Here is a 14,979-nt window from a genome sequence, read left to right as displayed (position 1 = left end):
TGATTCCACGATCTGCCTAAAATGGCGTGTCCAGCTCAATCGTTCTCAAAATAATGAAGACATCTGCTTGTTCACATAAATCCAAGCGAGAAGAACCACAATGATACAGTATGCAGCAGTGCCAGTTCAAATTCCAACACAAAAACTGACTCCAAAATAAGTAAAAGCAAATAACATGCTTGTTTCAACTTCTTCCCCCAGGAGAGGGTTTTTTTCCCCTTATTTACATAATTTTAAGAAAATGTGAAGGTGCATAACAAGCATTTTGTCTCTCCATGCTACCTTCAAGTAGCTGATTCTAAATATTTTCACTGAACTTTAACCGCCAGAGATTTTTTGTTTTGGTTGAGAGATCAGGCAAATAATTTGTCAGCATGTCACAGTTCTTCACCTTTCTCTCATTCTACACTTTCCCTATGTGATACAGAGTAATGCACCTATAAATATATTGTCTTCACTGTTTCCAGAAACACTGCGGTTAGACAGGGTATTTCAAACTTCTCTGTGTACTTCTTTTCTTGCTCTGAACAGCCCACAAATACAAAGTAAACTTTTTTTCCTGTTATCACAAAGGTATGACTGCATTTATTTTGTTCCAGGAGATGGTGTTGTCCAAGCACATGCAACTGTAGCTCAAGTGTGCTCTGCTAAAATTCCTAAGTGGAGAAATTTATCTTGCTGTGAAATGGACACAATTTGGCTTCTCTGCTCGTTTGCGCTCTCTTGTGCAGTGGGATTGTAAGTATTGTAAAGACCATTACGTTTCCCTGTTTTCCTGAACTTCTCAGAACTTTTGATCTTCTGAAATATCCTACTTCAGTTTTCATGCTGAACTGTCTTTCATTTCATTAGTTTTCAAGTTAACATAGCAAGGGCTTGAAAATCTTAATGTTTTCTTAAAATCTGTATGAGAAGTAACTTTATTTAAATGAAACAAACCTAAACATAGTGCATTTTTAATGAAGCTACAGACATTGTTCAGACAAAACAGACAGTTATTTTTTGTCATGTATGATCACAGATGAGAATGATGAATTTAGCACTTGCCTGGATTACAGAATTTTGCAGGATGGCATTTTGGACATCTATAAAATACTACCATTATTACATACTTACAACAGCAGGTGAGGGGACATGAATGCTGGGAACAGACCGAGGACGCACATGATTAGCTAAATGGCACAGAACAACACCATCGGTGAGAGCTGCTCCAAGATCACTGGGCAGTGACACTTTCAACCGTGATTCAATATTCTGTGAAGAATGAATGTGGACACACAAAAGTAAGAGCTGTTTCCAATCGTTTCACTCTGCAGAACATTTTATAAGAGGCAGAAGAATTTGCATTACAACTTTGTCCTTCCTCAAGACACTACTGAACAGCTTTCTGAGCAATACACCAAGAAAGGTTCTGCACAGCACCGGGCCAGAGCTGAACACAATCTGGGAGCAGCTGAGTTCAATGACGAACAGCTTTCATTGCACAGCACAGGCGATTAATGCAACCTTTAGTCAAAAATAACAGAAGTCAGAGTCTAAGAACAGTATTCCTAATCCTACACATTCTCAGTGAATGGTTCTGCCAAGAGAATTGAAAATAATAGTGTTTGTGGGTTGGAGGACAACACAGCTAATGAAAGTCTCTGTAAAGAAAAAAACTAACTACTTTGTGCCAATAGTTTTAAAAAACAAGGTAGTTAACAGTTGTTTCAGGGAATTCAAATCAGGCATTTCATCTTATGTCATATGTTGCGTGAGTTTCTCTGAGCTATGCTGTATCTTAAATTTTAAGAACACAAAAGAAGATTTAAGCTTACCCACGAAGCAGAACAAGAGAGACTGCATACAAAGCATTCCAAGATAAGAGATCAAAGGCTCTACAAACATCAAGTTTTCTTTCATTTTACTTAAGAGAACTTTCTCTTCAGAGAAAGCAGATCGTCCTTACTTCAAAATTCGCAAAGAGAAGGAACTCCCTCTGTCCATCTGGAACGCTTATAGCTTTTAAAATCAGCTTTAACAAACAGGAATTCTTTTTTCTTGAGAAAGCTCAAAGCATTAGAGCACTTCAGGGAAGCCCTTCATGCTCACCAGAAACATGCCTGGGGCAAAGCAGAACAGAGCAGTACCTTAATGGCACGTGGCACATTCACCACTGTACCTGGGCACAAACCGGGCCTACCGAGCCTAAACAGACAAGAAGTACAAGCACAAGAAATATCCATGCTACAGATATTCTACACATAACTAAGGATAGCTAAAGCAGGAAGCAATGGGTGGATTCAGAACACACAAGGACACCACGCTGTCAGCATTACTGGCAGGAGCCTCTGCATTCCGCTTGCTTTTCTGTGGGGGCTTTACAGCTGAGTTTTTAAAAAGTGATTAAAAGGAGGACATTGTGGGAGCTTTCCAGAGACTTCCTAACAAGTGGGAAGGGTGATAAGGAAGAAAGTACATATTTTAAAAGCAGAGATCATTGGCCGTTCAAAAGCAATAGTCAGGACTGTATATTCTACAGCACTTAAGCTAACTTAACAACTCCCCCACAACAAAGTGACCACCACTGCATCCATCTGAAAGAAACACTCAGATTGCATGGTGCCATTTCATTTTGGTCAACTCCCTGCCATAAACGGTTCATTGAAATCAGTCCAAAACACAAAGGCAGCCTTAACATGATGGCATGCAATGCATTTACCAAGATGTCCACACACTGGTTTCTGTAAGCACTTACCTTACGGAGCTGCTCTATTAGCTCCAGCTCCTCTTCACGCTGTTTGGAGTTTTGTCTGACTCTGGGGTCTGCGCAGTCATTAACGGGAGACAAGGCGTGTGTAGAAGGTGAAGTAACCACTGAAAAAGCAGCAGGAAGGAAAGAAAAGCCAATAAGCATGGTTTGGCTGATTGTCCTTCCCTGCTGCACTACACAGCACACACAATGTTCCAGAAGGGGTACAGCGTATTCCTTTTTTCAAACTTGTTTCTTTCATTAGCTTACTAATCTATCAAGCTAATGATCTACTAATCTAATAAGGTGTTCCCATAACACATGCTCCTTTGCGTTTAGATTTCTTTGTTTTTGTTGGCTAATAATCATTCACAAAAAGATGACAAAGTTTTGACAGATAAATTATGTTGAAAGAGTTCAGTCTTTCTACAGGAATTGCAATTTTGTTATGTGCTACTATAGCTGCCCTCACCACTTGTTGAAGGCTTGTGTGGCATGTCCTTAAGTGTAAGCACAGACCAGGAAGAACAAATTCCCATGTTTCTGCAAATATGATAAAAGAATATTTGGCAGCTCTAAATAAAAAATTGCTTATTCACAAAGTATTTAATGCTATGTGTCTATAAATGGAACTCCAAAACTAGTTTGACAATAACGACCCGAAGTAATAGAACAGTGCAAAACCTAGGCAAGCAGATATTAATAAAATGTAGCAAAACTAGCTAATTTCTGAGCTATGTAACCTACCTTTGTTTGCTTCATCCCTGACAGCTGTTCGGAAAAGGAAACTCTCAGGTCGCTGGGAAGGGTTTCTATAGGAAGGCGGGGCTGCATGACCAGGATATGGAGGGGAAAGGTGGACTAAACAAATGCAGAAAGGCACAGGAAAGGAGGAAGAAGGAAACGGTTAGAGTTTAAATAGAAAATGGGTTCAGCAATGTGGTAAATAAAAAGAACAAAACAAAAATTTTAATATAATGACAAAATAAGTTACATGCATGCATGATAAAAGCACAGAGCAGGAAAAGGCGCTTTCAAGGACACTTGCATGCAAAGCACATTCCACATACCGCTTCCAACAACTGTTCTGACTGCTGCTGAATGCATCTGTGGGCCAAAGCTTGCAGGAAAGCCTAAAGCAGCCAAACCCTACAACTCTCCCTGAAGACATGCTTCACCCCTGCTGTCTCTTCCCTCATGTGTTTCCAAGGAGACTCAAATAACCGCGTAAACTATCAAGCACAGCAGTGCCACATAGGAAGATGGGAAGCTATGCTCCCTTCTCCTTACAGCACGAATATGCAAGCAGGCATTTTGATCTCTTTTTTTTTTCCAGAAACTTTACTGCCTTTCCCTGTTACCTGTCTGAGTGGTAGGTGAGCCAGGAGAGATGGTAGATCTGTCATCACTCTGTGGATAAAAAAAAGTAAAAGAGTATAAATGGTCCTAATCTGGAAAAACTGTGACCACATTTTCATTTGATATGTTTTAAAATAGGCTCCATCCATCTAAATATGCTTCAGAAAAAAACAAACGTGAAAAAACACAAACCACATTGTTCCCCACATCTCATCTCTGCAGAAAGCAATGAAGCTTTTTCTTTTGCAGAAATGACACAATTGCTCTTCTCCAAGGAAAAAAACAAAGATTAAACAGCACTGACAGTGCAATGACAGATCTATATTTACTCTTTCATCTAACCCAAAATTTCAAAGTATTCTTTGCAAAATGGACACAGAAAAGCAGATAATTAAATTAACGTGCAGAACTTGCATAACAGCAACACTGGAGAATACACAGCCTCTTTGACATCTTTGGTAATGCAAAACTGCTATTCACTGAACATCACTCTCCCTAGAGAAACACATTGTGGTTTACTATGGTGATTAACATAGGCTGGTTACTCATGATGAATGCGTTCAGTACAGCAGTTTCCACAAAAGAGAAAGAAATAAAGGATATTCAGTGATAAAAGCAAGGTGGTAAAGAACAGAACAAAAGTATTTTTGATAAACTCAACTTGGTCAAGAAAAAAAATCATCTTGTAAATAAAAAGCAACATCAAAGACAACCAAGAACCCCTTGGAGCAGAGATGGGTTACCATGTTTTTATAGCTTAGGCCTCCTGTAGACACAGCCTAAAGCTAAGATGAGGTAATACCTACTACAGTTTAATCAGTTAAATCAGATTCATCCCCTACTTGAACTTTTGGCTAGAAGCTGACAGACTAACACCTGTTGAAACAGATGTGTGGATCCAAGAGTTTTTTGTTGGCTTTATTGGTGAATGATAATAGCGAGAGATACCTTGACAGGACTGAAGGTAGAAGCATTGGGCAGGCTAGTAGCACAGCTCTCTTGATTCAACCCTGAGAGTGACTGAATGCAGAAAGAAAGAGAACGCAGTAGCAGTGTTAGCAAACGGCTGAAAGGTCATGTGCAAAGGTGGAATTGAGTAAACGAGTTAGAATGGAAAAAGTGGTCATCATGGTCACGTTCTCAGAAACATTCAACAGGCAGAACACAGAAACAACACAAAACGACTTGCCGAACTAAACTGCTTGCAGAGAGAAAAGCCTTCCTACTCTCCTGAACTTTATGGCTAACAAACTTGGGAGATGAAATATTCCTTTTTACACACAAAGTGACATCAGAAGCAGAACTAAATAATAAGTAGGTAAGACCTTACTAAAGAAAGACCTGAAGTAATACCTATGCCATCAGGCTCTAGACCAAAAAGAAAAGTTTACCCCGTAGCAGTTTGTCCTGAGCCACTATTCAAAACAAAAGCCTTCTTTTTAGTGTTTCAAGTATGCTATGGATTTTAGTAAGTTAATTTCTCATCAGTTTTGTAAAATTAGAGAAACTTGCATCTAATGGACTAACGAATACACATTTGGTCTACCACAAACACTTAATCCCGATCTTTGCGAGTTACAGAGAAAGAAAGATTCTGTGGGTGAAATTTAGCTCTTGGAGAAGACATCAGTGTGAAGATTTACAGTGTTGTCCAAAATAAAGTACTGTCAAACTTCAATTATAACCACTGGATTAAAAACCACCAAAACCAAACAAAACACAACAAATAACTTTTAATGTTTCCAGAATGGAATCTCCAGCATGCCAATATTCATCTGTCACTGACAGGCGGATCTCGAAGGCCAAATTCTGCATCTCCATCAACCCTTCAGCCAATTCTGCTGCTAAGGTACATGCAAGTGGTGCGGTGACACAGCACTGAAAACAACACCTACTATGAAAGCCTACATTTTAAAGATGTAACAGCTGCCCAAATCAAACTTGCATCATGGAAAAGCCCAACAAAGGACATGTGGGGGTGCTTAAAGTCTCAAGCACTTCAAATAAAAACCTAAGCCTTTCCTTTAAATTTTAATTTCTTCCCCTCTGGTTACTGCAAGCATACTTAAAACATTAACATTTGAGGACTGAATGACTCAAGAATGAACCAATACTTTCTGAAATGGCATTCAAATAGTGAAGTGGAAATTCAGCACACGAAAAACACACCAAATGACACCTAGAAACTTCATAGATGTCAACTACACACTTTGGGGTGTTAGTATTTTCAAAGGTTTGCAACTATTCTGTCGCTTCAGAACAGCACAGCCAGGAAGGACTAGAAGGAGATGCTCTACACAGGCCAAGCCTTACACAAACATCTGCAGGTCCTATGCAGACTTAGTAGCTGATCTCAAAACAGCCTCTTCTCTGTAGCAGTGCAAACATTTTTTTTGTTGTTGTTTGAAGAGTTTCAAAATACCACTTCAGCAATTAAAACATTAGCTAGTATATGCAAAAAGCAATATAAAACAAAATGCTGGTCTAACATTCACAGAACTCTTTATTCCTATGTGAAAAGGAACAAGACACCCTTGACACAGACTAACAAGTAGTCATCACAATCCACATAGCCACCAGCGGGCAAAGAGAAGGGTAACACGGCACACCATAGGGTAGGACAACCACAACAGCAACACACCGCATGCTCTTCACCTGTTTGCGAGTCCCTGGCCTTCTTTTAATGGTATTGGTGTTACTGTCAATCTCAAAGACAAAGAGAGGCTCAAAGCCATTCTGTCAGGGACAGCAAGGGAAGAAAGGGAGGGAAGAGAGTAAGAAGTGAGGCAGAGAACAACTGTAAGAGAAGGTAGCCACAATACACAAGGAACCAGGATGCTGCAAATTTAGCCTCACAACACTGCTGCACATGCTGAACTTCAGCTCTAGGTCTAGCTCTTAAGTCAGAGAAACCTCCCCAAGCCAGAAACAACCGTAGATACAGGGGATGCCAAAGCAGAGCCCAACCATGACTCTGTGCTAACCAAATAAAGACATTTTAAGTGAATTTGATTATTAGTTGCCTAAATACACAAAGGGATGCCAACTGTCTGACAGAAAACTCCAGGGAACAGGTTAGTATAATTCATGTCCTGCTTACTTTACTCACACCGTTACTACTTGTAGCACACTGATGCCCCAAAGCCTTATCTTAAAACGTTTCAGAAATCCTGTGTTAACTGTGACTTGATGGTCTCAGGTCACGTTTGAGACCACAACAAGAAAACACAACACAACGAAGGCAGCACAACGTAGCAGTGACATGTGGGTTATGGAAGGAAGAGGTCGCACCAGCTGTCTGATGCTTATCGAGTGTTTCACAGGCTTCATGACAGAAATTGAGAAATAGTTTGACAGAAATCAAAGGATGGTACCTTTTATACTTGTTTTTGACGGTAATCGCCTTGCAACATACAGTATGAAAGGGAAAAAAAAGAAGATATTTGGGGAAAATGAGATTCATAAGCAATCGGGGTTGAAAACTTTAGCCAAGTCTGAAGCCTCAATACTGTATTAACAAGGTAACTCAATTGTAATGAATGAGCCTACCCTGGTAAGAACAGCAAGCAGGATATGACTAATACAAGACTTTGAGGTCTAGTGCAAATTTTCTCAAGAGAGGTCATTGACTATATTTCTTCAGCAAAGTTTTAGTTAGCCTGGCTATTATAAATCAACACAATGAAATCTGTCAGAGCAGATTCCTATAACCAAATATCCAGATGTCCTATAACCAAACCCCATCTTGCATCAAATCACAGGCATGTTGAAGAAACACAGAAGTAACCTATTAATATTCACAGAAGGTATGGATAGTCATTTTGTAAATTGAAATACTGTCCTCAAAGTGTTTGTAAGTAGAAAGACATGATCAGAGTAACATGTGCAAAGTGAATGCATTTTAATTTGTGATAAAAGGCAACACAGAAGACCACCAAAAGAAACATGATGTAAGATTTAAAAAGTAGATTCACAACTTGAATTTTGCTTTTAAGAAAGTTTCTGTAAAAGCAGTAACGACACCAGAACAGAGAAAAATCAAAATAAAGGAGAGCTCTCTTGCCTTCTACCTACTAGATTTTCTTCCCATTACATCTGGGCTGAATACATTGTTTGGAGGAAAAAAAATGCAAGTAATTGCTCAGTTTATAGAATTCTCATCTTTTACTACACCTCTATGTAACACTCTCCTCTTTTGCTACACAGTATTATTGACACACCTTAAAACTGGAACAAACAGTGGAAAATCTAATGGCACACAACTTTATTATTTTTTTTTTTTTAAATTAGCCTATCTGCAAGTTTCTATATCCAAAAGTTTCTGAAGTTAATAGGTGAAGTTTACACCACTGCATGCAGTCATTAGGCAGAGAGAGAAAATAACAAAGAGGAATGCATGTCAATGGAAAACGTGTACTGAGAACTGCCATTAGGAAATGGTATTTTGATATGAAATGCCCCTATACTTCACTTCCCTTAAAAAAAAAAAACATCCTAAGAAATCAGATCTAACTAAATTTCAAATCCATAAGGACAGGAGAAATGCCAAATAAAATGCAAAAATTAAAAAAGGTAAAAGAATTTCAACTCTTACAACAGACTTGTTTTTTAAGCAAACTAATGAACATTTCCTTGTTGTTGACCAAGGTTTTGTAATACATTTGTGGAAAAAAAACCACTACAAATTCATGACCTAGCAAGAGCTTAACGTTCTAGTTACAATAATCACCAGAAACAGCTGTCCTGGCTTATGTCATCATTAGGCACAGTATATATTTCCACTACAATATAGATCTGCAGATCTCAATTCAGCAGTTCAGAAAACCAGTGTTTCATATACCGAAACCACCATGTACAAGATGCGTAGTTTAGTGCTGCTGAAATGAGCAAGGAATTAAAAGAAAAATGAATACAGAACTGATCATTTTCAAATCCTGTTCAATCTTTCCCTATCAGCCTGGGAAGGGGTGAGAGAAGAGAGGGAGTGTGTACATGTGTGAGAGAGAGAGAGAGAGAGAGAGAGAGAAGTGCAAGGATTTAACTTAAAGACACAAAAGAAATCAACATGGATGGAAGCCCAGTAAAACAATTTCTGAATATTCTTAGTCACATCTACAACCTAAAATTCAATATATTAATTTACAACAAAAAACACGGATCACACAAACAAAAAGAAATGGGGTCCTTAAAATATATCTTTAAAATACATTCCAAAGATGAATTCACTGACAACAGAACATCAACATTTAACATGAACCACATCTGCTCTCCTGGTTCTTATGACCTAAATATAAAAGCACATTTTTATATACTGATTGTGATCTCTCTAAAAAGGCACATGCATGATCACAACTAAATCTCTCCATAACATTATGAGCCTTCTTTTTCTCCCTCACAGTGCTACTCATGTGATAGCAGGAAAACCAAAAAGTCTGAATAAAGAGACAGTAAACACCTTGACCAACATGTTCTGAAGAGATATATTCTAACCGAGAGCACTGCCTGAAGAAAATTTAGGCAGATAATGGATGCGCATGAATTAAGAAAACAAATCTCAGGCATGCAGTCATGCAACAGCAGGCAAATCAAGTGTATTTTTCTTTTATAGACAATGATTGTGGCATTAATTATATTCTTTAATTATGCTACATCACTAAGATGCCATAAAAGAAAAAATAGCATAAAACATGAAAGTGAGTACATAAATGTTTTTATTTTTACTAGTGCTCAAAACGGATTATTAAGACATCTTCATCAACAAATAGTAAGAGGGTATGGGGAATATTTCATGACTTTTAGTATTGACACGTACAGCAGTTTTTCCCTTTGCTATGATATGGTTACCATGACACTAAGCATTTCTAACGACCAGGTGCAGGATGCAAACGAAGTTGAAGTAGAAGGCTGTATTCAAAGCATTAAAATTGTTTACTTGACACTGAAGAGCTCATCAATTAGGAAGCAAGCTAAACGGAGGAGAAATCAAACTGGAACTACTAGAGGAGGATTTTGAATTTTATAAGCTGTTCTTCACTATCAGTAATTTTCCTTCTTCTCTAAACTTTAATTATTTTATGGAAAAATATCACTATATTATTATAACAAATAGCTGACGGTACAAATATCGATATATTTGAACTAAGTCACTTTTCAAAGAAGATGGTCATGTTTTATGCTATTTAGATTAGCTCTAAAATAGTTTGTCTAATCTGAGGCAACCATAACGTGTAGCTATTTTTATGCTCTAGAATCTGCCAGATAAAAAGGCCATTGCGTGCAGGATCTTACCACTAACAAGGCACTATCATCAGTATGCTGAGACCTTCTGGATGGAAAGGGACACTGGGAGGTGGGAGAGATGGAGTAATGTCAGAAACAAACAGAATGACACAGCTGTGAACAGACAGACATTCAGGGACACGTACTGCTTGTTTATAGCATTTTGAGGCATTATTTCTACAGTTCTATACAGTATACATAACTGTGTAGGAATATATAGCCACATGACCCACGAATTACAGTATATTCATATCACTTAAGGAATCAATTATTGTGCTCTGCGCTGTCTCAAGCAAATACAGACAACTACGTATTCACAATTCTTACTGTGGCAGAACAAAGGACCCTTTAAAAGAATAAATTAAGAACAGAAGAACATTAATAAGGAAAAGAAGCAAAAACTATTTCAAATACCCCATGTTTCAGTAATTTTCAAACAAAAAAAAGGTGAAAAATGATTCTGAAGAGCTATTTGTAAGCATTATGCCATTAAAGGTTTTGATCTGATTAACACTGCCATGTGAATTATCTTCCCCAGACAAAAGTGAGGATGGCAAGCAGTGGAAGAGCTATTACCAAACAGAAATGTGGTGCAGAGAATGAACAGATGTCATTGGCTCAGGTCTGTAGACTTTAGAAGGCTGAGCCTTGTGTAATTTTTATCCCCTATTTACTCACTGCTTTTGACTATAAAACTACACTAAAAGAAACCTTTTTAAAAAAATAAATAGATAACCCTCAAAATAAAAATAGTTAATCTTTCTGGGATAACTGGTAATGTGAGAGACAAATAGGAGAAAACTGATCAATGAAGGAGAAATCACTGCAACACAAAATCTTGTTTAAATACTCCCATTAGAAATTTAACTGTACTGCTTCCAAGCAGCATCTTCAAATGGAACATTAAATCTATTTTCTGTATAAAACATAGAACACATACAAAAAACAACAAAACACGCAGACAAACAATCTACATGAACAGAAGGAAATACTAAACTGGTCCATAAGCAAAAAAAAAAAAAAAAAAAAGGGACCAACTCAGGGCCTATTAGATGTGAAAAACTTATGTTATAACCCATTCCTGAAGAGTTCTCCACAATCAGGAAAATCTCTGTGATCTCTGATGGAGAGAGCTAAGAATTCAGGTACTGCCAAACCCAATTAATACTTATATTGGAGTCTTACCTCACTATCCAAAGGACTTTGCTTCTGGGTACTTAAAGATGCTTTTTGCTACAGAGAAAAAGGAAAAACAAAAGAAATTTAAAAGGATGTGACAGAGAAACAAAAGCTCTGAACAGAACAGCATAATTTAGAAGTGTTTTAAAACACGTGAAGTCCTAGTTTTTAAATAAAACACGTACTGGGGAAATTTCAAGTTTCTACTGAGATGAAAACACTAATATTATTAGTCAAAAAATAGCTTTCATTCTGTATGAAAACAAAAAACCAAATTGTTTTTGCATATTAAAAGATGCATAATAAACCAAAAATATAATCCAAGGGAGTAATTTCATTGCTGAGAACAAAGCGCTCATGAATAACAAAGGCAACAGAAAAAAAAAAAAAGAAAAAAGGCTTGTCAATGAACAAAATGCATCCTAAATATCTTAAGTCTTTAACTGAAAGACCAAGTTGAATTTTTAATAAAAGCACCTTTTCTGCAAAACACTGCCAGGAGTCTGAGATTAGTTGATGTTAATGAAAAGCCCTGTTTCAGGCAGCTAGAAACCTTTTTTCTACAATTACAATTTTACAATTGTAATTTTACAATTACAATTATTTTCTGCAATATTCCAGCGTTAATGATCTTGGCAACTAATTTTCATTAAGGGAATCAGAAAAGATAAAGGTTTGGAATCAAGTAGGTACTAAAAGGAGGTACTTTAACAAAGTCAAGAACAGCTTCTCTCTGGATCTGTTTCGTTCTCATCCTTTCCTCCTCGTACTGAAGTGCTGCTAGCTGTGCCTCTCGACGGGTACGCTCTATGTGCCTGCGGTGCAGCTCGGGATCTGTATTGGGCACCTGGAACAAAAGAGTGCACTACGTTGTTAAGACAGAACTACAGTGGGTAAGACAGAATGGTTACAGAGCAATAGTCCATATCTTCTGGCTAACATAAGTTTGGTTTTGCACCAGTCTTAGCCAAAAGAATAAAACAGTGCAGTTCAACGTGTTACCTGACTGTGGTGACTTGATAGAGAGAGAAAATACGGTGAATCAGCTGGGGGCCTGACAAATGGAAAAAACAGAGAGTGACTATATTTTAAACTTAAGTAAAAAAAATAATTCATACATGTGCATCACTGACAACTCACACATCTCATCAACTCCAGGAAAGTAACTATTTAGTAAGCTGCTAAACTGCTGCAATAATGATATAACTTATTGTTACTGCTTGATAGATTTTGTGCAGTCATTTCTACCTCTTCTCCTGAATTGTGACAAAAATCCTCCTGCAGCTAAGGATGTATCAATGGGTTTGTATATTTGGCCTATTATATTGAGATATTCAGTATCTTAATTCTCATTCTCCAGGAGCTGATTAAGTAACCAATATAGGAACTTTTCTGATGATCCTCATGTAGAGGAACAACTGGTTACAATGGCTGTTTAGCAAAAAAGAAAAAAAAAAAGTAGAAACTATACGTTTCTTTTCCCTACCTCTCTGTCCTGTCCACATAACTCCTTAGTACTTGGTGATGCTCTCTGTCCTGCACCAAATTTAGAGTTTCAGGTCTTCGTAATTCATCAGTATCCCTGCAGGTAAACACCAGGTGGAAGGGGGATTGGCCACTGATGCATAAACACTACTGTCAGGTGAATTCTTCTCTACACTACAGCTGTTTGTGAAAGTAATTGCCTAGACAATTAGCTTCAGATAATCACAAAGGTGAAATTTAAGATGACTAAAGAAATCACACTGTGATACCAGGTTAGATCACAATTACTACAGTTCATAATTTAATAAATGTAACTTGCTCAATTAACAGAATGGTTTCAAAACACACAAAAATGGAATTTCTCAAGATTATATTCTGGTGATTGTAGGCCTTTTTTTTTCTGGAAAGAACAATTGTTTTTAAAACATTATCATCCTCTGATATTTTCAGAACAAATCTCACTTCACCAATCAAATGACAACTTTCTAACCATCAGTGATGCAAGCCATCAAAGTCACAAGATAAACAGTAACTGAGCTGTCTCATACCTATCATACTAACAATAGAAGAGAAATTTTGCAGTAAGGTCTTAGCTAGAATGTAGCTGTGAGCACTGAAACAATTCCTAAGGTCTACAATTCCACAGTCTACAACATGTTGCCTGCCATGCTGGTTTCATACAAGAAGGTAGATGGAAATCAAGTAGATTACTCCGGTACCCTTGACTCAGCAACCCTTGCTCCTGGGTCAACCATGGAATAGGGAGAGACTTCTCAATGCACTTTGGAAAACATCATTCTTACTGCCTGTGTGCTGACTAATTCTACACCTACTCTCTGCGGAGAAGCTTAAAAGATGTGGAAGATGCATATGCTACAGGTTTCCCGTTACTTGAGTTAGCACTGATGCACAACATGACAAATCCACTACTGCAGTGCTTTGAATACACAGGACTGGGTTCAACTAAGTGCTAAGAAGCATATTCAGACTAGAGTACACACAGCTTTGTTGCATCAGAAACGAACCACAGTCTGTCCAGAGGCAAAAACCTTATTTACTGAACTGAATCAACTAATATAAGTACTCTTAAGATGAAGTCTGCGTTACATCCAACTCTTCAAGGGTTTTAATGGCTTTAGCATGCTGAACCAAAAAAAAAAAGAGGCTGCTTGCCAAGGCATTTGCAACGAATTATTGTGGAAGCAGTTCACAGCTTGTGGTTGGCACAAATGAAATATTTGACTAATAAATGCTTAAAATTATTTAAAAAAAGACTAGTTGTCATATGGCTGTTTTTCCATAATCTTGAGGGCAACAACATAACCTGTTTTTAGTGCCTCATTAAGAATTTCACTCTGCTGCACCAGAATATGAACAATCTACAATTCCTTTAGGTCTTTAATTAACTACTTGCACATCAAGATCCACTGCCATTCCCACGTAAAATTTTGATAACAATGGACACCCTAAGCGAGATACAACTTCCTTTATCATTAAAATCTGTGTATGTAAACAGCAGCTCACTCCTGGCTAGCTAGCCTTCTCGTCTTATTTTCTGTAGATATTTCTTGGAATCCAGTGTTTGTCTAATTACTTCCATGTTGACCACAAATGTTCAAAAAGGAAAAAAAATAAAAATCAGTCTTTCAAACCAAGAGCACTTCATTTGGGAAGAACACGTCAGACTGTTAGGTTATTTTATGCTTTACTTGTAGACACTACAGGGTAAGGAATGCCAATATATGCTGAAGGAGTTACCCTCCATTATATCAACACAACTACTATATTTGCACACTGACTGTACATTTCAAAATCTCTATTAAAAACACTGCCATAACTCTGGAGAAATTTAAACATTATTCTTGATTTCATTTTCTCTTTGAAGACCATTTCTGAATGCCATTAAACTTAGTGACCGCGTAAATAATGACATCCCTAAGGCTAGC

At 37.6% G+C, this 14,979-nt stretch overlaps 1 protein-coding gene across 37 annotated transcripts in view; it reads right to left on the bottom strand.

Annotated features, from left to right (window-relative positions):
• Positions 1 to 14,979, bottom strand: part of LRCH3 (leucine rich repeats and calponin homology domain containing 3) — a 61,571-nt gene that overhangs the window by 7,174 nt on the left and 39,418 nt on the right. For 4 of the 37 annotated variants that reach the window (XM_040567797.1, XM_040567804.1, XM_040567798.1 and 1 more), the window contains exons 11-19: positions 13,035 to 13,130; positions 12,551 to 12,602; positions 12,255 to 12,395; positions 11,555 to 11,602; positions 10,379 to 10,432; positions 4,093 to 4,141; positions 3,479 to 3,592; positions 2,738 to 2,856; positions 1,117 to 1,254 (exon numbers count right to left, since the gene is read on the bottom strand). In XM_040567797.1, coding sequence (XP_040423731.1) covers positions 1,117 to 1,254; positions 2,738 to 2,856; positions 3,479 to 3,592; positions 4,093 to 4,141; positions 10,379 to 10,432; positions 11,555 to 11,602; positions 12,255 to 12,395; positions 12,551 to 12,602; positions 13,035 to 13,130 — 811 coding nt within the window. Of the gene's footprint in view, positions 1 to 1,116; positions 1,255 to 2,737; positions 2,857 to 3,478; positions 3,593 to 4,092; positions 4,142 to 5,038; positions 5,111 to 6,745; positions 6,827 to 10,378; positions 10,433 to 11,554; positions 11,603 to 12,254; positions 12,396 to 12,550; positions 12,603 to 13,034; positions 13,131 to 14,979 lie in introns of all 37 variants that reach the window. The other 33 variants (XM_040567801.1, XM_040567809.1, XM_040567802.1 and 30 more) reach the window with 12 other exon arrangements.

The sequence above is a fragment of the Cygnus olor genome, chromosome 9, assembly GCF_009769625.2.
Source record: "Cygnus olor isolate bCygOlo1 chromosome 9, bCygOlo1.pri.v2, whole genome shotgun sequence".
NCBI lineage: Eukaryota > Metazoa > Chordata > Aves > Anseriformes > Anatidae > Cygnus > Cygnus olor.
Note: the sequence above shows the minus strand (reverse complement) of the source record. Positions and strands in the feature narration are given on the sequence as shown.